Raw genomic sequence first — 23,892 nt, 5'->3', positions numbered from 1 at the left:
ATTTTTCATGGTCCCATTAAACTCCCATTTTGTGATCTCTGATATATTAATTTACAATTTAAAAATAGTTTAAAGCTACCCCTATTTTCACCAATTTGTTATATTTAGTGAATATAGGATGCGTTTTAATTTTGAATGCTCTGGTTTGAAATTGCAATTTTCTCTTCAAACTTATATGACAAACCACAGTACAAATATGAGTAAAAAGAGTGAATACACAAACACAGGGATTATGAAACATTTCCTCCTTTATTCACCAGCGCTCACTCAAGATCGCTTATTTACAAGGCATGCCACAACGATACGAGAACTGACTAAAAGACTTCATCAATAATTAATGATCAATAACACTTACATCAGCTCTGAGGGAGACAGAGGGATGTGGAAGATAAAGAGCAGTAAAAACAAAACAAAAAGATACATCAATTCTGTTTTCTTGCCCATGGCAGACACGTTTATTTGATCACCGTCTTACATGAAACAAATCTTTAGGGAGTGTGATGTCATTGTCAGACTCCCCCTCTGATTGGTCGGCCCCTCAGCCTTTAAACCAGAAAGTGGAGTTAAGCAGGGCTGTCCTATCAACCCATTACACATGGGTTGGGGGGGGTGGGGGAGAAAAGCTTTCAAAAATTCAGAGCGTTTTCAAGAGGAACAAGGGAGCGAGGCAGACCCAATCACATTATCGACAACTAAAAATAACTTTCAAAAAACCCCCAAGATTTGTGTTGTCTTTTTTTAATAGTGTCCTTTGAGATAGTCATTCACAAGCTTGGATATAAAAGGGCCGTTTCTGTGAGGGTCTGAGAGGGAGAAAATATGCTGCATACATTGGTACGAAAAGGAGAATCAGAGGTAATGCACTTCTGTTCTCACGTCGGCACACGCCGCAAATAATGCAGAGGAATTTTCATCTCTCAAAAAGTGACCCTTTGCAGGAAAAGACCTGAAAGTTATTATTCATGAATATTTCCTCTTACAAACAGGTGAAACATTTACATACACACTCGTACAGTCTCTGACACACTCAGCCTTAAAGGTACACACATTCTTTCTCTTTATCATACACACACACACACACACACACACACTCTCTCTCTGTCTCTCTCCCTCACACTCTCACACACACACACTCACTCACTCACTCACACTTTCCCAAACACACTCACACACACACACACACACACACACACACAGGGGTGGCCGCAGCTTTAGACTCCCGGAACAGGTGTCCAATCATGCAGGGGAGGATAAAAACGTAGGTCAGATGAGTCCTCGCCTCTTCTTGTAGTCCTCCAGGTTGAGAGATCGCCGTGGCGCCCCATCTTTAACAGGCAATGCATTTGAACTCACCGACAAAGACTTTGATTCTGTTGATGATAGAAATTAATTATAAAATTGAAGATTTCACATCATAGAATCAGATTCATATACACTGCCATTCCAAAGTTTGGGATCAGTAAGATTTTTTTAATGCTTTTGAAAGAAGTCTTATGTTTTATAAGGCTGAATTTATTTGATCATACAGTAAAATAGTGATATTGTGAAATATTACAATTTTAAAAATCATGAATGCATTTTCAAAATGCAATTTATTTCTGTGAGGGCAAAGCTGAAATTTAATTTTCCAGAATTCTTAGTGAATAGAAAGTTCAAAATTACAGCATTTATTTAAAATAGAAATATTTTATAACATTATAAAAGTTCTTACACACACACACACACACACACACACACACACACTTTATTAGGTACACCTGTTTGACTGCTTGTTAATGCAAATCAGTGAATCCGATTGGAATCGGTTCTAAATTATTGACTGTCCACATGTTTATCACAACTGTTTGATTCCGATTTGTGTATCCATGTAGTTCTTTCGTTTTCCCGAATATCTGCATCGGTTTCTATGGCAACAACGTTGTGTTAATAGGCATACGCCAAAAACAACAAACATAATGTCTAGCCACCGCGCTGGACTACTGTGTTTTCTGAGGCAGCGGAAGAAATGTAGGAGGCTAGTATGTGTGGCTTTATTCGGTGCTGTCATTTCCGTCGGTTTTAAAACATTACTTATTATATCTTTTGCTCAACCGGCACTCTGCATTAAAAACACATCCTTGTTTCTGCAGCAACTTTCAGCATGTTTTCTATAACTTCTGACATTTCACAAGGCGTGAGAAAGTGGCAAAATCCGATTAGAGCGGTCAGACTGAAATTTCCCGAAATGCCATTGGAGTAGGATTTCAAACCACACATGAATGCAGCTCAAAATGGATTTGTAAAAAATATATTAAAAAAAAGTAAAACATTTTTGCCATTCACAATTGCTAAATATGATCGGATTCCAAAAATTGCCTTTAGGCATGTAGATATGATCAAGACGATCTGCTGAAGTTCAAACTGAGCATCAGAATGAGGAAGAGAGGTGATTTAAGTGACTAATTTCGGCATGGTTGTTGGTGCCAGATCTGAGTATTTCAGAAATTGCAGATCTATTGAAATTCACGCTCAACCATTTCTAGGGTTTACAGAAAATTGTCCGAAAAAGAGCAAATATTAATTGAGCGTCAGTTCTTTGGATGAAAATGCCTTGTTGATGCCAGAGATCAGAGGACAATGGCCAGACTGGTTTGAGCTAATAGAAAGGCAACAGTAACTCAACCAAGGAATGCAGAAGAGCATCTCTGAACACACAACACGATGAACAACAAATTCAGGGCTACAGCAGCAGAAGACACACCAATGCCACTCCTGTCAGCTAAGAACAGGAAACTGAGGCTACAATTTACACAGGCTCACCAAATATTGGACAATAGAAGATTGGAAAAGACGTTGCCTGGTCTGATGAGTCTCAATTTGCAGTATCGATACACCGATACCATCTGTGCACTCTCACGGTCTCTTCTCTTTGTTTATTTGTTCTTATTTTATTACTAACCGTTTACTTGTCTTTTTTGTAAATCTAGTTCAATGGTGTTAAGTTTGCTATACTCAAATAGCCTCCAGTCACCAGATCTCAATCCAATTAAGCACGTTTGGGATGTGGTGGAACAGGAGATTCGGATCATGGATGTGCAGCCGACAAACCTGCAGCACCTCATGATTCTATCAAGTCAATACAGACCAAAATCTCTGAGAAAGGTTTCAAGCATGCTTAAATCTATGCCACAAAGAATTAAGGTAGTTCTAAAGGCAAAATGGTCCGACCAAGTACTAGCAAGGTGTACCTAATAAAGTGGCCGATGAGTGTATATAAATGAAGCCAACCCCCATTTAAACTGTAGTAAATTACACACTGCTTTCCAGATGCAAAATAGTAATATAATTATTAGACCTGAGACACACTTACCAGCATTAGGAACCTGTAGGTCAATTTTGACATCAAAGTCGTGAACCTTAAAAAGGTCCTCTGAGAGGTCACTGTTTGGCTTGGTATTGTCTTTGTCTTTCTGGCTAGCCTGGCCCTGCATAATAAACAAGTTAAACAAGTGAATTCATGGTCAGAACAGGCTCATGTTGCTGTGAGCTTGTTTGTGAGTGTGTGTTACCTGTTTATTAGCCTGCTGGCTGTTGTCTTGGCCTGAGCCTGAACCATATTTCTGGTTAAGATGAGCCAAAATAGCGGCGTGAACTGACGGGTCTCTCGCCTTTGAAAAAAAAAAAATATATATACATATATATTTTAAATGATCAAAAGAGGATGAGAATAAAAGTGAAGTAGAACAGCAAAGTTGACAGGAAGATGCCTCACATTGGACACCATAGTCGGTTTACACTGCCGTCTGGTGAAGGGATCCATCTGCTGGTTCTTCGCGTTCTGACCCTCTGCCTGAAACACAATCAAGACATTTTAGATTCTAAAATGTTCTTAAGGAGAGTAAAGCTGGGCATACACTGTGCGATTTTCGTCCGATTTCGAGCCGAATTTTGACACGTGCGACTCTTTTTTTGGGGGCGGCCAATTTTCAGCTTTGTCGTGCATTGTTTGTCGTGAGGTGTTCGTGCAGTGTAAAGGGGGAAACGAGAGGCAAGAAACCTCTCCCGACTGGCAATCGGATAGTCCGATGAATTTCTGGCATGTCAGAAATTCTGGTCACCCCTCATGAGGGTATTGCTAAGCTGAAGCAGATCTACAAACTTAATGCCCTATTTTCCCCTCACTGGGCCTGCTAGAAGGCAGAAGTTGAACAATTTCATCTTTAAAAATCCTTAAAGTGAAGTCTCAAACCCAGTCAATTATTCACTACAGAAGCATTTGACCATAGGCTATCTCTCTATAGTAAACCATATTATATGCTCCATCAGCCAACCTGGCATGGGGGGGTTTATCGCGCAAATTTCACACGTACAGTGTGAGCAGTCAAGTCACGCACGGCGATCGGACCTTACAGTGTGTGAGCACATAAATCCTGAGCTCTGGCTTAACATCGCATGTGATCGACTTGTACAGTGTGAGTTGGTAACCTTGCTGAAATCGTACAGAAATCCCACAGTGTATGCCCGCCTTAAAGGGGTGGTAAACCACGATTTCACTATTCTAACTTTGGCTAACGTGTAATGTTGCTGCTTGAGCATAAACAACATCTGCAAAGTTACAACGTTCAAAGTTTAAAGCAAAGGGAGATATTTGCTTTTAAAGAAATCAGTTTCTAAGAACTACAGCAAACGGCCAGTAGGCGACTACACACATTCCTCCAGGGTTGGTGACATCAACAGGCTCAATATTTACATAAACCCCTCCTCCGAGAATATTAAATAAGGGGGGGTGAGGCCATTTTGTATCGCGGCGCTGTTGTGGTATAAGTTAGTTAGGCTGGAGTGTTGTTGCCGCGATGCCGAGGAAACGCCGTTATATTCATCCGGATTGCAGGTCTGGGGTACTTGCTCTGTTCAGCCTTCCTTGGGAAGGGGGTGCCTTGCAGAGCGTTTAACATACAGCATGTTATATGCACGTGTGTTTGAGTCAACGGGGAATCAGGCGCGCGCGGGGCTTCCTGCAGCACATCTAACAGAGGAAAACATCCACCATCTTCGCAATTTCAATGCCGGATTTGCACAACGTCAGCTGCGTGAAAAAAACACTGCCGGTGCGTGGATGCACGACGCGCGCGCTGCACATTTCACGGAGGACAACACAAACTTCCACAAACTTCCACAAACTTCGCGAGTTCAATACAGGATATGCACAACGGCTTGTCCTGAAAGCTGGATTTACAAACAGAAGCTGTTTACGGGCCACAACCTGTAAGTCTGATCTATTTTTCATCGATGTGTTTTCCTGTAATAGGTTGTAGCAAGGAAGTAAACAGAGGACAACGCTGTTCTGCAAACCAGTCTGTTAAATGTTCATTCATACTTAACGTTATCCGACGAACACCTAACATTACAAACACTAACGTTAAAATCTCAACAGCGAACCTGACATTAGTGTAAATTATTCTTTGATTAGAGCTTTTATGTATTGTTTATCTACAGGCATGCTAAACATGGTTCTGTGTGTGATTTGGCTAACTTACTAGTTAAAGCCAGTGCTTAGTGTTTGTTTTGGGTTAGTTCTTGCGACAGATATTTGGCTGTAATCATTCTAAAAATACAAAAGTTAAAGTGCCATTCAGTAGCGATCATTATAGATCCGCAGTCTTTACTCTTGAGGACTGAACAGGTTCTGCTCGATCATCTTCACTCAAATGTTCTGGGTCTGATTCGGGCTCAGATGGTTTTATTGACGCCGTTGTTTCTAACACTGACCAAAGCAAGCACAGCCTCCGGTAAGGGGCGTGACGTTTCCGACATACGTGTACTAGGCGTTTAGCGAATCACAACACACTGGGCCAGCTAACCAATCAGAGCCCACTGCGTATTTTTGAGGGACTGGCTTCATACAACCCGGAAAGCATCAGACCGTTTTACAAGGGGGGACAGAGCAGTGTAGAATAAAGGTCAAATATATGAAAAATAAGGCAATTTTTTTTTTAAACGAAGCATGAACACATGTTACAGTGCACCCCACAAACACAGTCAAGCCTTCAAAAGAATGTGTTTTACCACCCCTTTAACAGCTAAAAAAAAAAAAAAAATTGACGACAACACTTACCACCAATGCCTTCTCAGACTCCACAATATTCCAACTCCGATTCCTCTGGTTGATATAGCTGAAAAAGAAAAATTATTATGAAGAGGAGGGGTTAGAGGGTGTTTTTTTTGTGTATGTGTGTGTGTGTGTGTGTGTACATAACTGTTCAAGAATAATGGTCATTAGTTAACTAGATTAGTAGATTCATTAACTAATAATGAACTGCACTTATAAAGCGTTTATTAATCTTTGTTAATGTTAATTTCAACATTTACTAATGCATTATTAAAATCTTGCTAAAGGGATAGTTCACCCAAAAATGAAAATTAGCCCATAATTTACTCAGAGTTATATTACAAAAGTCCAGGCTAATCCAAGCATTAGAATTGCAGTAATAGTGGCTCTGTTTTTGAAGTCCATAAAAAGTGCATCTGCCCATCAAATAACATGCTCCACGTGGCTCTGGGGTGTTAATAAGGCCTTCTGAAGCGAATCGACGCGTTTGTGTAAGAAAAATATCCATATTTAAAACTTTATCTAGTAAACTTTTGGCCGACCCCCTTCCGGGGAAAAGTGTTGAATGTTGAAAGTGAAACTCAAGATGCGTACGTGACGTCATGACGAGCCTAACTGGTCGCATTAGTCTTTCGATCGGCAGAGGAACTTTCAACAATTTTTCCATAAATTGAACAGGGAAGGCGTCGGCCGAAACTTTACTTGATAAAGTTTTAAATATGGATATTTTTCTTACACAAACGCATCGATTCGCTTCAGAAGGCCTTTATTAACACCCCAGAGCCGCGTGGAGCATGTTATTTGATGGGCAGATGCACTTTTTATGGACTTCAAAAACAGAGCAACTATTAATCCAATTCTAATGCTTGGATTAGCCTGGAATTTTGTAATAGAACTCCGATTTTATTCGTCATATACACCTAGGATGACTTGAGGTTGAGTAAATTATGGGCTAATTTTCATTTTTGGGTGAACTATCCCTTTAACATTAGTTAATGCACTGTGAACTAACATGAACAAACCATGAACAGCTGTATTTATATTAACTAACGTTAACAAAGATGAACAAATACAGTAAAACATGTACTGCTCATGGTTAGTTAATACATTAACTAATGTTAACTAATGACCATTATTCTAAAGTATTACCAGTTATTTTTTTATTAATACTTTTATTCACCAAGAATGCATTAAATGATCAAAAGTGACAGTAAAGACATAATATTGTAACAAAATATTTCGATTTGAAATAAATGCTGTTCCTTTGATCGTTCTATTCAAAGAATCCTGCAGCGGAAATGATCAGTTTCCACAAAAATACAGGATATTAGCATATTACATCAGCATATTAGAATGATTTCTGAAGGATCATGTGACTCTGAAGACAGGTGTAATGATGCTGAAAATTCAGCTTTGCCATCAAAGGAATACATTTAATTTAATATATAAAAATAGAAAACAGTTATTTTAAATTGTAATAATACCGTTTCACTGTATTTTTTAATCAAATAACTGCAGCCTTGGTAAGCATAAGATACCTTTTTTCAAAAACATTAAAAACATCTTACAGACTCCAAACTATTGAGTAGTTGACTTGAGTAGTGCGTAGTAGTAGTAGTAGTGCATGTGTGTTTCTGACCTGATGGCAGAGATATTTTTGGTTCTCTGTCGGTCAAGTGCTTCTGCCCTCTCCTCCAACTCATTCAACTGATCTTGCAGAACTTTTGCCTTATCTCCATCCCCACTCTCCTCAGCCATGGCCTGTACACACAAGTTATGCATGATTAGCATGACAACAAGTAGGCACTTAACCAACACAAGTAATATATCTAATCATTACAACCTTCTCTTTGAGAAGCTGTGTTTTCTTCATGGCGTAGTTCGGTGGCGCCTTTCGGAATCTGTCCTTCTCTTTGACAATCTGTCATAAAAATTATTCACATTAATACAATGATAAAGTTGACAACCATCAGATATCCTGTATTAAGGACAACAGGAAATGATATCAGTGGGACTTACATCCTCAATGTCTTTGTCATTAAATTTGTAGTTGACCGCCTCCTTGATGGACTGCTCTTTTTTAGAGATCTCATCTAGAGTAGGAAACTGCATTCCTGCTGACATCATCTATGGGGCAGCAACAAGGTTACTACTGGACATGCATTTCCCATAATGCTACAGTGTGACTGCAGTTCTACAATTAACCTAAAATGCAACTAAAATACAATCCCAATTCAAATGTAGTTTCCATAATGTAAATTAAATAAATGCCAGTACAAATGAGACAATTTTATGTTATTGAACACTCCACATTTAAAACTCACCGCCTCTCTCCATTTCATGAATTCGCTTTCAGTGAACTCCTGATTGGACACAAACTCAAGTCTGAAGACACGCATGTCATTTCCATGTCTGCAAACAGTCAATACATATTACACAAGTCATGGACGACAAAGAGATGATCGCACATATAATCGGTTTTCCTGGGCAAACATACCGGAGCTGAAGGCCTTTATTTGTTCGTGTGGTCCCCAGCTGATAAACTTTAGCCGTCTCCACAACATCTGTGATTTCAGCCACCTGCAGGATTTAATTTCAGAAATAACTCTTTATACTTCATGTGATTTTTTTTAAATGTGTGTTTTCAGGTAGCAATTGTTTGTGGTATCACAAAAGTTAAAAGACGTTAATAACACGATGAGAAACTGTAAAATGTTTTCACTGACCCGATAAACAGGCTTGCTGCTGCTGTTTCCAATGCCAATTCGAACAAAACAACCAGTAACAGTTTTAGCAAAGAAAGGCATGTGACACCAGCGCTCCAGTTTGTGCCGGGACAGCCGGATCCGATTAAGCTCGTCTGGTAATGACACTGGCTGGGACTTGGGCGGAGCCTCCTCTTTCCTGAAATACAGGTGCATAGTTGATAAACATGCTTATTACGGAGGGACAGAACTGTCTATGGGATCAAATTCCCACCTAATATATAGCGCTCACGTTTCAAAAAATAATAAGCGTGAATCAAAATTTGTGAAAATATAACGCAAAAAAATGAAAAATCAATGCAAAGTTAACCAGAATCACAAACAACGCAGTCACAGAAATAAAAAATAAGCGTGAATCATACATTTAAACAAGTTTAAAATTATATTGCTAAAAACTGAAACATGAATTCAAAATTATCTGAATCGCACACAAAATCATGTTTTCGTGATCACTTTAATTTGACTGCTTTAATTGTGAGAAACCCCCCTAAAACGTTTATCACATAAAAGAATAGATTCCTAAGACTATATTCATAACAATAAAATAAAGTATTTCCTTGCAGATATAGTGATAGAGAACGCGTTATACTCGTAGCTCAACAGCGGCTGGCTGAACTGAGCGGCATGAGACGCACTATAGTGACGCCAACTTCCCTCTTCGATTGATTGGCTAGAGGATGAGCTGTCAGTCTAGAACTAGTGGACCAATGGTGATGCTCAGACCCGCCCCTGATTTACATGTAACTCGAACTGCAACTTTTGGAAACGCAAGCGCAGAATGTGGAAACAAGAGCAAAGGAGAAAAGAGCACAGGCATACAAAAAATGAAAATCGGAGCAGAAAACATGATTTTGTGTGCGATTCAGATCATTTTGAATTCATGTTTCAGTTTTGAGCAATATCATTTTAAACTTGTTTAAATGTTTGATTCACGCTTATTTTTATTTCTGTGACCGCGTTGTTTGTGATTATGGTTAACTTTGCATTGATTTTTCATTTTTTTGCATTATGTGTTTTAAAAATGTTGATTCACGCATATTTTTTGATACGTGACTTCTATATATTAGGCGGGAATTTGATCCCATAACTGTCACACTATATCTATCCATCTAAATCTACAATACTGTTTTATGAATCTATAAACTTAAAATCTAGAAGTATATAAATTATAAAAGCTATACATAAATGTATATAATATATACATACACTACTGAAATGTTTGGGGTCAGTGAGATTTTTGTATAGCAAGAATTTAATACCTTTGTTGCAAAAAATATTTATAATGTTACAAAAGATGTATATTTCATATAAATGCTGTTCTTTTGAACTTTCTATTGACCAAAGATACAGTTATTTTCAATTGTAATAATACTTCACAATTTTTTTTTAATCTTACTGACCTCAAACTTTTGAATGGTAAATGTCCAAGTAATTTTTTTTAATTATGTTATTCTACTTTATGTTTAACTGATAATGTAATATTTCATCCTAATTGTTGTTTCATACTAAGAAGGTTCATGTAAAGAAGGTAAATCGTCTAATACTTACTCCTCCTCTTCATCAAAAGACGAAGACCTTGAGCTGCGGTCACTCTTTACTGAAGACTTGTCATCATCATCTTCCTCCTCCTCTTCATCATCTGAGTAGACCTCACTTGTCTTCAGCGGCTGCCTTTTGGCAAGGAGCTCAGCTGAAAGGTTAAAGGTTATAGATCAGATACTGGCATCACTGGCTACAGAATGCTAATTTTCAGTTTTTTTGTTTTGTTTTTTAATGCTAAATAAAAGACCCCCAGTTTTAAACATTAGTATGTACATTGTAGTTAGATCGGCCTGCATGTGTGGCATCCAGTTATCATCATCTAGGGTAAATAGGGCTATTTTGTATTTAAATGATTAAATCTTATTTTAAATTCAGTCTGTTATTCAATATTTTCTGATTAACAACGAGAAAGCGGTAAGAAAAGTACCAGTTCTGTTTTTCCTCTTCTCTCTTTCTGCTTTCAGCTCCTCCATGGCCTGTGACTTCTTGTCCAGCTTCTCATCTCTCTTAATCCTCCTCTCTTTGTTATGGGACATTACCTGCATGAATAGAGAGAGGAAACACGAGTGTAAAATCATGTTTGCATTTCTATTTTAGAACGGGCTTGTTAGCTATACGGTTTACTTACCACCTGAGTGTCGGGGACCTGAGACAGTTTTCTCTTCTCTTGCTCCTCCTCCTGTTTCTTCTTCTTTTCTTCCTTTTCCTTCTTCTTCGCCGTCTTCAGTTTTTGCTTTATTTCAAACCTTATTGTGAGAAAAACATTTAACTGTTTCTTTACAAATGATTCTGCCTTCATTCACAGAAAGACTTTATTTAGTTTTAGTTTATTACTGCACAATACAACCAGCGTTGTTATTATTAATATTATTATAATATATATTATAAAAATTCTGTAATTAACACCTAATGCATTAGCAATTTTTTTCTCTGTAATTCAAAAAGCTGAAATAAAAAAATACTTAAACAAAAATGAGAAATGGAAACTAACTGAAATACGTTTCAGTATTAAAAAAAAACAAAAAATTAAAGCTATATAAATATACAATGCTACAATAGATTTCAACAACAGTAAGACAATAGATTTACATGCATTCAAGGTAAAAAAATGAATAAATAAATTAATTAATTTTCTCATAATATACATTGATTGCACATCACCTTATTTCTCAAGAGTCTGAAAACAGTTTGTTCAAAGATTCAGCCTCTCTAAACCCCTCTTTTCTGAGAGCCTACTCTGCTCTGATTGGCCAGGTGGCCCAGTTTGTTGTGATTGGTCTACCGCTTACAGCGCATGTAGAAAATAAAACGCCTTTTACCATATATGATACACAGCGATACAAACAGTAAAGCTGATGTTGTTTTTTTCCATATCAATTCTAGTATGAGTCCTCATCCTTTTGAAGTGTATACAAAGTGGACTCACAGCCAAGCGGCAACATCCCACAGATTCTCTTGAAGCCAATACAGAAGAGACTTAAACTGCAATTCATCGACTGGCCACTAGGGACAGGCTCCTGAAGGGAGCAGAATCTCATTGAGCCCCATGTTAAAATGCCCAACTTTACAGCAGAAAAAAAACATGTTTACAGCCTGGTACAAATTGTACCTTTGGTCTAAATGGCTAATTTTGCCCTTCATGTCAACTGTGAGGGGGGTGAATTTTTTTTATAACTCATTCGTTTACATTATATAAAGCCTTAAAGTTCTGCATAATTAAGGGCGTGGCCACTTTAAGTGACAGGTGGATAGCCATTTATCTGCTGTCTGTTAGTCATCGTGTCACCTCAGCTCCACCCACGTCCCGCCTCTTTGCCCATTTTCTGTTATCATGGAGTGACGTGCTGCCAAGATGTCAATGGCCAGCTCATCCCTACGCTTTGACAAGCAGTACCTTTACGCTTCAAAACTGCTCTTCAGAATCCTATGAGTGACGTCACAGACTCTTAGTCCATTTTTTTTACAGTCTATGCTCACAGCACAGAAATCAGTGTCTGTTTTCTTTACATTTTGACAAAATAAATCAAACACTTCCAGGCCTCAGCTACAACTACAGTGTTTTACAGAGGGTCAAAGTAGACGTCGTTCACAGGCAGCCAAAGAAGACCATAGGCTGCCATTATGCAAACTGATGACTCATTTCGGCAGTTCAGAATCTGAGTTCATGCCAGTTAGGATTCTTTCTTTAAGGAGACAATAACTATTTATCATGCACTTTGATCTTTGAAACTTTGCAGACCTTTTACATTCACAAACAGCTATATTACACATTGCATGAAAGGTAATATCTGAAAAAGCATATTAGGGGCACTTCAAAATACTGAAGCCTAAACTAAAATTAAAATGACAACTGAAAATATAGAATAAAAGATAACAAGATACAACATTGAGAATATTGCAGTATTTTAATGCTCATTAAGAATAATTCAGACCTTGGCCACTCAGATCTGAGTTTTGAAACTCCTCTCACCTCCTCTTGAGGACTTCTCTCTTCTCTATACGGTTAAACAGCTCCTGTTCCCTCTCTTTTTCCGTCATCTGCTCCAAACGGGCCCTGTCCTCCTCATCCCCCATTAGATCATCTCCATAACCATCCCGGAAAACCTCATCCTCTGATGACGAGTCAGAATCTGAGCTGGAGGATGAGCTGTTACTGTCGGAGTCTGATACCTCACCTTATGAAACATAAAGCAGGGATAAACAACTTTCGAAATGTACTTTTCCAGAAAACAGCATTACAGAATTCAAACCGCTGCCTTACCCTCCTCTGGAGCCGAACTCTCTGCTGAGCTGCCTCCATTTGAGCTGCCGGATGAAGCCGCCTTGCCCTTTCTTTTCTTGACTGTGTTCTTCTTTTCAGGCCCTTTGCTAGGTTTCCCCTTCTTTTTGGTTTTAGTGCCTCCAACAGTCCACTAACAGATCAATAGAACACATCGATAAGGCGTTTAATTTACAAACAACTTTTGACATGGACACTGAGGATTTCTTTCAGACCCAGGATATTTTTAACGGCATTTCAAATACATAACACACTTCAATCGCACAGTCAGACATAAGACACAACTGATTCAATGTATTTAGTTTTGTAGTATGTTCTAAATATCACTGTACATTTTGCCATTGAAATGATCAAGACCTAAAAGGACAACTGCACCTTTTTGCTCTGTTAGTAAATGGACTATTTAAATAACCACAAAAGCCTGCAGATTTCTGCAACATTACTGCATAAGCTTGAAAAAAATTGTGCTCTCTCATTACACTGCCTTCTAATTTTCATTGAAAGTCTACTTGAAATGGTAATCAATGAGAAAAATTAAATCATGAGATCGAGATTACTATAACAGTAGCTAAAAACAACACCAAGACTAATATTTGTGGAATAACATGCACTAATAAACCACTCAGAATAAGACCAAAACTGTATATTAAATGGAAAAGTAGCAACAGGTTTTTACGTCTGTACACCTGAGTGATTTTACAAAGAGAAATAAAAATGGGTGACTTGGTTCAATTCATCGGTTGTTGTTTGGAAAAGGCAGATCTGAATGTGTGCTTGCAGTTGATTGTAAAATAATAGGGCAGGTTTAAGGGGACTAAATGATTGGAGAAGTCCAGCATACATCACCAGAGAAAGTTTTTTTTTACTGTATTATCGATTTATGACATAATAAAATATGTTTTGACCTTGATTTGTTTGAAAAAACAAACAAATAAACGAAACATGCATATGCTAATGATGATAAAAGTGTATTCTCACTGTATGATACTGATCTGGCAGACATCCTGAACTTTTACTTACAGTAAAGAATACAATAAAACCGTGATGATAATTTGCTTGGTTCCTGTGAGGTGAAAATTACATCAGCTAAAGAAGGCCTGTTGAGATGAGTAGGATCAACTGTATTCACACATCTCTGATCTTCAGTGTTCTGAATGATATTTCTAGACTAGTGTCGGGCGATATGCTCCATAGTCATATCATCAGCCTGTGAGATCGCAGATACGCAATATTATCTTGCGTGGGGGTGCAATAGTTTACTTATCTGATTCATTTATTAATTTTTATTATTGCAGAAAATGAGAATCGTTGGTTAACATTTTGCGAGCAAAGATGGAGTTGGTGATAGAGAAAAATGTCATGTTGCATAAAAATATTTCACCCAAAAGGCGAGCTTGTGGATATCACACAGGCAATTTGCAAACTTTGCACGAGAGTTATGCCGGTGAAGAGAGTCTCAAACTACAGTCAAATATTCACTGAAAGTGAAAGCAAAAACTGGCTGAGCTTTGCTATCTGTCGCTGCATTAACTCAGACACGACAAGAGCTGAATCTACCTCAACATATGCTGATAACGTTATATCAATCTTAATTTATTTGCTTAATATTTCTCTTGTGGGCCATACATTAATGATAGAAACAATATTTCTTGTAAAATAAATTTGTTTTTTAATTCTGTGTTTGAAGCTGCTTTTGATTTTCATAGATGACTGATTATTGTGCTGTGTTCGGACCTAAAGACTATTATTATATAATTTTAGTAATAATATTATTATTAATAATATTAATACAAAATTGTAATTGTATTGTATTAGTGTTTTTAGCATCATCAAAATGTGTCTCTTTTATAACAAACACTCTTGACAATGTGTGAATAGTTCACCTTGCAATTTAATTTTAATGTGGGATGTAGTTTTGTAGTCTGTTTTAAAAACCTTTTCATTGAGCAGTCCTCAATCTGTCGCAATTGTGGTTATACGGTGATGCTATGAAATTATGGAAAGGCAAATTAATTGAAAGCCTGAATATTAATTTGATAACAATAATAGCCTGATAATAAAAATAACAACAACATTCATAATAGTAATTTAACACATTAATGGGAAAATTAGCCAATTATCATCATGATATCGTCAAAGGCATCGGCTATTGCCAATATCTCTGACTATCGTTGATACACTGTATCATAGTCTATCAGCAAAACCCTATTCTAAATGGTTCAAGCTAATGTTTGCAGGGTTTTTCCTGCATTGAAAATAATTTGCCGGCAGCCAAAATGAATCTTTGTCCGGAAAAAAATTTATTTGATAATTTAATGTGATGAAACCTGAGAGCTGGATGCTTTAAAATGCTCCTGTGAGTGTTTGTGTAAGCGCTCTGTGAAGAGCGTCAGGGGTTTCTATTTACAATGTGCTTTTGCAGCATAGACTTGGTCGCTTTCGTGTCATAGCTGGGGGGCGTGGCGTGGGGGGTGAAGTTGGCGTGGGGGAAAACAGTCCATTCCCCTACACTGGAAATGCATGGCATTAACCCAGTATAGCCTATATAGAATCACTTCTGCCGCTTGACAGAGCCATATATAGGTTCATATTCATAAAGCTTAAGTAATGTCTATCACACCTGCATTTAAAGGGGTGGTAAACCACGATTTCACTGTTCTAACTTTAGCTAGCGTATAATGTTGCTGCTTGAGCATAAACAACATCTGCAAAGTTACAACGTTCAAAGTTTAAAGCAAAGGGAGATATTTGCTTTTAAAGAAATCCATTTCTAAGGACTACAGTAAACGGCCAGTAGGCGACTACAGACATTCCTCCAGGGTTGGTGACATCACCAGTCCCAATATTTACATAAACCCCTCCTCTGAGAATATTAAATAAGGGGGGGTGAGGCCATTTTGTATCGCGGCGCTGTTGTGGTATAGTGGTAGGCTACAGGCAGGAGTGGTGTTGCTGAAATGCCGACGAAACACTGTTATTTTCATCCGGATTGCAGGTCTGGGGATGGGCGTTTAATATACAGCATGTTATATGCATGTGTGTTTGAGACAGAGGGGAACAGGTCTCAGATATATGCTGCCCATCATAAAGCACGAGACAGACAGGGTCGGAGGAGAAGACTGGAAAATGTGACATAATGGACAATATTCGTCCGTTGCAATTCATGAGCGGTTCAGTGTGAATCATGCGCGACGGGCTCGCGCCTCCCGCTGCACATTTCACGGAGGAAAACATCCACAATCTTCGCGAGTTCAATGCCGGATTTGCACAACGTCAGATGCGCGAGACAAACACTGCCTGTGCGTGGATGCACGACGCGCGCGCTGCACATTTCACGGAGGAAAACATCCACAATCTTCGCGAGTTCAATGCCGGATTTGCACAACGTCAGATGCGCGAGACAAACACTGCCTGTGCGTGGATGCACGACGCGCGCGCTGCACATTTCACGGAGGAAAACATCCACAATCTTCGCGAGTTCAATGCCGGATTTGCACCACGGCTTGTCCTGAAAGCTGGATTTACAAACAGAAGCTGTTAACGGGCCACAACCTGTAAGTCTGATTTATTTTTCGTCTAAATGTTTTCCTGTAATAGGTTAATTGTACGTTGTAGCAAGGAAGTAAACAGATGACAACTCTGTTCTGCAAACCAGTCTGTTAAATGCTCATTCATACTTTATCCGACGAACACCTAACGTTACAAACACCAAATGTTAAAATCTCAACAGCGAACTTGGCATTAGTGTAAATGATTCTTTGATTAGAGCTTTTATGTATTGTTTATCTACAGGCATGCTAAACATGGTTCTGTGTGTGATTTGGCTACTATAGTAAAGCCAGTGTTTAGTGTTCGTTTTGGGTTAATAGTTCTTGCCCCAGATATTTGGCTATAATCGTTCTAAAAATACAAAAGTGCCATTCAGTAGCGATCACTATAGATCCGCAGTCTTTACTCTTGAGGACTGAACAGGTTCTGCTCGATCATCTTCACTAAAATGTTCTGGGTCTGATTCGGGCTCAGATTGGTATGGTTTTTTTGACGCCATCGTTTCTAATACTGACCAAAGCACAGTCTACCGGTAAAGGTAAGGGGTGTATCGCTTCCGACAAACGTGCACTGCGGTTAGCGAATCACAACACACTGGGCCAGCTAACCAATCTGAGCCCACTGCGTATTTTTGAGGGACTGGCTTCATACAACCCGGAAAGCATCAGACCGTTTTACAAGGAGGGACAGAGCAGTGTAGAATAAAGGTCAAATATATGAAAAATAATGCAAATTTTTTTTAAACGAAGCATGAACTAGGGCTGTAATCTCCCAGTCGATTAGTCGATTATTAGTCGATACGTTCTGGCTCGACCAAAATTCAGATTGGTCGATTTTTTGCCGCGTTCATTTAATTAGTTTTGCTGCTTTCATTTAATCAGTTTTGCCGTGCCGCGTTCATTTGATCAGGTGGAAAGCACTAATTGCTAATGGGGGTGTTTTGAGAGCACCCCTGTTTCACAGGTAACAGTCTGTCTTCAGAACACCCCCATTGTTTTCACGTCTTTTGGATTAGCCCAGCCAACTGGCGAAGAGAAGTCTCTCGCGGGTCTTTTGTTTTTCATTCCCCGCTGGCTCAAACGCACACCCATAGCGGTAAACTTGAGGAACGCCCATCAAAATATACATGAGGGAAAGCATCACAACACCGCGCTATAAGTGGATCTGTACTGTCAGTTTTGCCGCATTCATTTCATCAGTTTTGCCGAGCCACGTTCATTTCATTAGTTTTGCTGCGTTCATTCATTTCATCAGTTTTGCCGCGCCGCGTTCATTTGATCAGGTGGAAAGCACTAATTGCTAATGGGGGTGTTTTCAGAGCAGCCCTGTTCCAAAGGTAACAGTGTGTCTTCAGAACACCCCCATTGTTTTCACTTCTTTTGGATTAGCCCAACCCACTGGAGAAGAGAGACAGATTGAAGAAGGCTATTTTCTTGTATATTATTTATTTAATTGTGAGAGCGTTTTTTCTGCTCTTGATCTGGCTTGTTTAATAAATATTCCTTTTTTATTAAAGTGGACGTGCCTTTTGTGTTTAAGAGTAAAAGCTTTAAGTTAATAGTCTATTCGTGTCTCAGCCGCGAAGCTGAGCTCAGCTCCTGTTCGAGCTGCACAGAGTGGCTGAAACGATAGTGTCTGTCAGTTATTATAATACATATGACAAAAACAATTGTCTAAATTATGTTGCATATTCCTCAAAAGTTCTTGTGATGATATCTAGTTGACAACACATAGTACTATATTTTCGGAAGTCATAGTCTATGATATTGCGCAGGTGCACTTGATGCAACGCTGTCAGAGCCGACAGACTCGTGTGTCAGACTCATTTCAGAGCAAAATAATCAGCTCAAAAACTATTTAATATACTGCAAATAGCCTACTAGTTTTTTATGTTTATTTATAATTAATTTAGGTAGACAACAAGGCTACCAAGTACTGCGCACAGTGCGCAGCTTATTCATTTAACGTTTTTTTTTTCCTAACGTAATTTTAGTCGATTTTTAGTCGAAAATTTCAGGACTTCAGTCGACCAAGATTTTCTTTGGTTGATTACAGCCCTAGCATGAACACATGTTACAGTGCACCCCACAAACACAATCAAGCCTTCAAAAGAATGTGTTTTACCACCCCTTTAAGTTTTTCTGTAAAGCTCTTAAAATATGTCATGACTCATTGCACTCAATTACTAGAAATAAGAAGTGTATTAAAACATCTCTCATATTGAAAAAAGTAATTTGCTAAATTTAATGTTTTACCCTGTACAATGGAAGATCTGTTATGTGTATCCCCCAATTTATGTTTGTTTTTTGTTTTTGAAAACTGAATAATAATAAGCAAGATATATAGAAAAACTCAGCCGTATTGGGTTGGATTGTTCGTACAGTAGTAGGCTATCTGTGGCTGGAAAAATTACCCAACGCAATGGCCAGAGGTGTCATTTTCTCATCAAAATGCATGCTACTCCCACAAATATTACACAACATGCCTACTTCATAAATCTCCGTCTTTCGATAAAGATGTTTAGTCAGTATTCCTGAATTTAATGCATGCATTAAATACATTTAACACTTTAAAATGATAATAAAACTTGTCTTGTGCTATTACATTTTTTTCTGAATATGCCGTGTGCAATGCAACGGGCATTTGTTTATGTATGCATTTGTTTGGGCAAGAATATAAACATGTAGTGCGCAGAGTCTAATGTCAAATGTTAATTTACCACAGTGCCACGTTTAACAAACATTTGTCAAAAGCCTAAAACCCAGTTAGCCTATATGATGAGCTGTTTGGCATCAATGACACAAGTTTAGATAAAGTTTAGACATCCATCAGTGTTCTGTTGTCTTGCATGCATGTGGCTTTATCTGTTTATTTATTCGTTTTTCTTGTTAGTACAGCCAAGCACGAATGAATTAGTTCAGCATTTACATTTCACAAAGCAAATCTGGAGTTGACATGTCAGTGTCACAATACTATTCTCAAATCACTGACAATAGCAACGTTTTTTGCTTTTTTATAGCAGTCGTCTTCATCGAAAGACTTGATTTATGAAGCAGGCTATGTCGTGTAATATTTGGGGGAGCAGCATGCATTCTGACGAGAAAATGTCATGTTGTACATGTAATGTGACTACATCGCCTTGTAAGCTTGAAGCACAAACATGAGCCCAGCCCTTCCCTTAATTAAATAAAGAAGACTTTTGAATGTTTTGTACATTATTAACCTCACACACTATGTGATAGCTTGCGTGAAAACTGCTTTAATGATAAATTGACTGCTTTTTGACGCACTTTGAGTCCTGTGACAAGAATGACTATATTGGCGTTTTTGTTAAACAACTTTTGCCCTTGCCGTAATGAAATCTCTTATTTTTTTATCTTTACAATAATACCAGCATCATGTAGTGAAAATGTTTTATTGTAATGGACAGGCTTTCGAAATTAACAAATGGCTCCATCTGTTTATTCTAAAATCAATCGTAATCATTACAAAAAGTAAAGATAAAGCATCTAACAAGGTCTATGCACGTTCATTCGAAAGGCTTGTTTTCCCCACGGCATAAACAGATATGACGTTTTTGTGGGCGTTCCCAATAATGCCGACCAAGTCTATTGAGCTTTGTAGCCAATCACAGACATAGCTGTTGAGCGTGTGAACGCAATAGGCAATCAGATAGGGGTGTAACGGTAGACGTACCGAACCGTTTCGGTACAGGGCTTTCAGTACGGTGCACGCGCCTACCGAACGGTTTCCGAATGCAATCTTTAACAGTTAATAGTCGGCTTGTTTTAACCGCGGAACACACTTCAATCCGAGTTCCCACACGAACATATTAAGTATTCAGTCCATTTTATTACGAAATTCAAATGATAAACGCTCTTTAATGTGACGTGACTGAATAGGCGCGTCAGTTCAAACAGCCGGGCAGCGCGTGTGTGAACGCAATCATCTGTGAACACGATCGATCATCTCTTCCTAAAGAATAAACATGAATTAATATCTTACGGTAAGGTAAAGATACATTACAACTTACTGAAACACATCATATGTGGTGTAATCGCTCAATCAGTGTTTCAACAGCAGAAAGACATCAATTAATATTAAAACAGCTTGAGAACAATGTCACGCAGCATCACATGACCTCAGAAATCATTCAGTGTCCACAGCTGTGAGTTCACTAGAGAAATCAACTCTTTCACTGAATATTTGACCTATATTAGCCGCTATATTCATTATATTCTACTGAACCTGTTACTGATGTCTTGATTATTTAATGCATGTTCATGAAAATGACAGCCACTGTCACTGTGTATAAATGATTATGTTGTTATTTCAACAACAAATTGGAGGGAAAAAAAACTATTTTATAATTAGATTTAGAAGTTAATGCAAAAACTGCCTTATGTGAAGTTGACATGTTTGCGTACTGTTATTTGAGTGTTGATTATTATATCTAAAAATAAATAGCAATTTAGGCTAATAGTTTGGGCTCTGTTGTTAACCTTTAATATTACCTATAATAATGTGCAAGTAAGGGCTCCCTATTTGTTTACAGCATTATCTTCAAAAAACGAGTTATAATTGAATTCATTTAAGGACAGACACTATTTTTTTTCAGTAAACCACTGTTTAATAAAATAAATAAAAAACAAATTTGTAAAACTGCTGTACCGATCCGTGACTTCAAAACCGAGGTACGTACCGAACCGTCAATTTTGTGCACCGTTACAATCAGATGTGTTAAAGTTAAAGAATCCGCTAAACATTGCTCAAAAAGGCGGAGATTTGGTTCAACGCGAGTTCTGCACACTCGTGAATCCTTTAATTATAACCAACACTGTATGTCAAATGACCTGTGCAGTAAGTATTGGAGTATAAATGCAAAATAATAGACCTGCCAGGTTTTATAAGTAATGTGTTACTTTGTTGTTCATTTTATTACTGACTTTTCAATCAGTCACTCAGTGACTTTTTAGATATAAATTTACAGATTATTAAATATAAAATAGTTCTAAGTGCTTTTTTATTTCATTAATATATAGGATAAGTTAATTTTGGACTTATTGACAGTGCTCGCATATGTAGGGTACCTTGAATTGTGTGTGTGGATGATCGTGTTTGCCCGACCATTTTTGACCCAGGAAAAACCCTGACTGAATATCCAAAAGAGTCAGCACCAATCTTTAGTAACTAAAAGCCCCATACCTCATCATCGCTGTCTGATGTCTCTGAGTCCGTGGAGGCGGCAGGTTTACTAACAGGCTCTTCCTGTTCATCAGAATCCACACGCTTTCTCTTGGCAAGAGACAGCAGCTCCTGCAAAAAGCAGAGGAAGATTGACAGCTTTTCTCAAGCACCAAGTGAAATTCCTTGTACTTGGAGAAGAAGTACTCTTTGTTGTCCATGACCACAAAATTCTACTTTATGTTTGAAGTCTGCAGGGAAGGTGTGGCAGTGGAAATAATGCTGTGTAGCTATTATGAAGAACAAAAGCAGCTTTCCTTTCTTTTTAATGAAACCAAATAGCGATCTATGAGCTTGCCTGTGATGGTGTCTGTCTGATTATGAGCTAGTTTTATCCTGGAGTACTAGACACATAACACAGAGGGATTTGGGATAGTTATAACCCAACACTCTCAATGCTCTAACAAACACTATACAGCTAAACAGGGTCTAATCCTCCCAATGCACAGACAGATGTCAAGCATGGGGTTTTCAGTCCAAATATGACCTGTGTTTGAGCATAATCATGAAATGGTACTTGTTTAATCTGCTAGTATTCATTAAAATTTCAGCATAACATATGTATGCAACTCAAAACACATTTTTGTATAGTAACAATGTCTGTAATCACTGCTGTTAGTGTTTGTGTTGTGCTCTGTTTGGCGGCTAGCTGGCTAGCTCTGTAATTTGTCAACACCATCAGGAAATGAAAACAAGTGCACAGGTTGATAAAGCAGTGTAGTGTGGAGTGCTGCCTATAGGGGGTGTATCATGGTTCAAATTCATTTATTGGCCATTGAGCAAGGGTTTTCAAACTGGGGTCTGGGGACTCAAGAGCGCTGAAATTTATTTTATTAAAAATAAACAATTAAAATACACAAGTAACTATATTATAATTAATACAAATTAGAATAAAATAAACAACAATTAGACTAAAATTACTAACTAAAAAAAGTATGAAATTATATTAACAAAAATATCTAACAGTACAGTACTAGTTAGTAGAAGAAAAAATAATTTAATAATGCAAATTAAAAGAAACTAAATATTTTCCAAATAATATTTTAGACATATTTATAATATTTCTTTTCACAGTATATATATTGGGTCTTTATACAAGCTATATATTTGCCTTTAAAAAGTTTAGGATGGACACATGCGGATTATCATATTTAGGAGTCTGTGACTTCTAAAAGATTGGAAACCTCTGCCATAAATAAAATAAAATGTTCAATGATTTATTATCATAAAATATTACCATTAAATTAAATAATGTTCAAAAGCACTTTTTGTCTAAATGGATGTTTAAAATCATATATTTTGCGTTAAGCTCTTACAGTGGCACAACAGTAAACTTTATTACTCGAATGTCTCCTCCATAGTCTTATTTTCATGTATCATGTGACTTTCAACTGTCCAATCAAAAGCTGCTTTCAGAACGCGTTTGAGAAGAGTCTGTCCGCTCTAGTCTGTCATATTTCTACAGCCACAACCGAAATAGAAGTTTAGCCGCGGCGCCGTGACGTCATAAACAGAAAAGGTTCTAAACGCACGCGGCCACTTTTGTAAAGCCAAAATACCCGCGTGCTGCAGGCGACAATAAAGAGCACGCAAAATATAAAAAATCAAGGTGTAAATGTCTTAAAACCAACACGCCGCCACCATACAGGCCCTGCTAACCAGCTAGCTTTCCCTCATCACTTAGCATGGGACTTCAACACACATATACAGTTCTGACACCTTAGCGCCGTAGAGATCGGTAAACAGCGAGGTTTTTGGATCACATTCACGTGAATGATATTCCTACCTGATCCAAATTATCATCGCTTGCACTATCCTCCGAGTCAGAGTCAATCACGACCCGACCTTTCCGTTTCTTTACATTCACCATGGTTAGCTGCCTGGCTCCCCTGTGTGTGTGTTTAAACAGCAGCGCCGCACTCCTC

The 23,892-nt window shown here is 38.1% G+C and overlaps 1 protein-coding gene across 1 annotated transcript; it reads right to left on the bottom strand.

Moving 5' to 3' along the window:
• Window positions 1-230: 230 nt before the first annotated feature.
• On the bottom strand, window positions 231-23,891 carry rtf1 (RTF1 homolog, Paf1/RNA polymerase II complex component). The gene is made up of 18 exons (XM_079841963.1): window positions 23,754-23,891; window positions 21,929-22,039; window positions 13,157-13,307; window positions 12,866-13,070; window positions 11,024-11,141; window positions 10,823-10,934; window positions 10,402-10,543; window positions 8,815-8,992; window positions 8,586-8,668; window positions 8,413-8,500; window positions 8,108-8,215; window positions 7,932-8,009; window positions 7,728-7,849; window positions 6,095-6,152; window positions 3,752-3,829; window positions 3,549-3,647; window positions 3,350-3,464; window positions 231-1,370 (listed from the first exon to the last, which is right to left on the bottom strand). Exons 1-18 carry the CDS (start codon window positions 23,835-23,837, stop codon window positions 1,264-1,266), a joined length of 2,037 nt encoding a protein of 678 aa, XP_079698089.1. The 5' UTR covers window positions 23,838-23,891; the 3' UTR covers window positions 231-1,263.
• Window position 23,892: the final 1 nt, after the last annotated feature.

This window comes from Gobio gobio (assembly GCF_949357685.1).
Source record: "Gobio gobio genome assembly, chromosome: 18".
Taxonomy (NCBI): domain Eukaryota; kingdom Metazoa; phylum Chordata; class Actinopteri; order Cypriniformes; family Gobionidae; genus Gobio; species Gobio gobio.
This window is presented reverse-complemented; position numbering and strand designations above follow the sequence as displayed.

Bases quoted from the DNA above. Each gene is read 5' to 3' on its own strand.
- rtf1 (XM_079841963.1), bottom strand. From the start codon at position 23,837: ATGGTGAATGTAAAGAAACGGAAAGGTCGGGTCGTGATTGACTCTGAC. The intron at 10,544-10,822 runs GTACTTTTCTTA...TTAACCTTTCAG, and splicing joins GAAGAGGAAAAACAGAACTG to CTGAGCTCCTTGCCAAAAGG. The intron at 8,993-10,401 runs GTAAGTATTAGA...CCTGTATTTCAG, and splicing joins TCTTTTGATGAAGAGGAGGA to GAAAGAGGAGGCTCCGCCCA.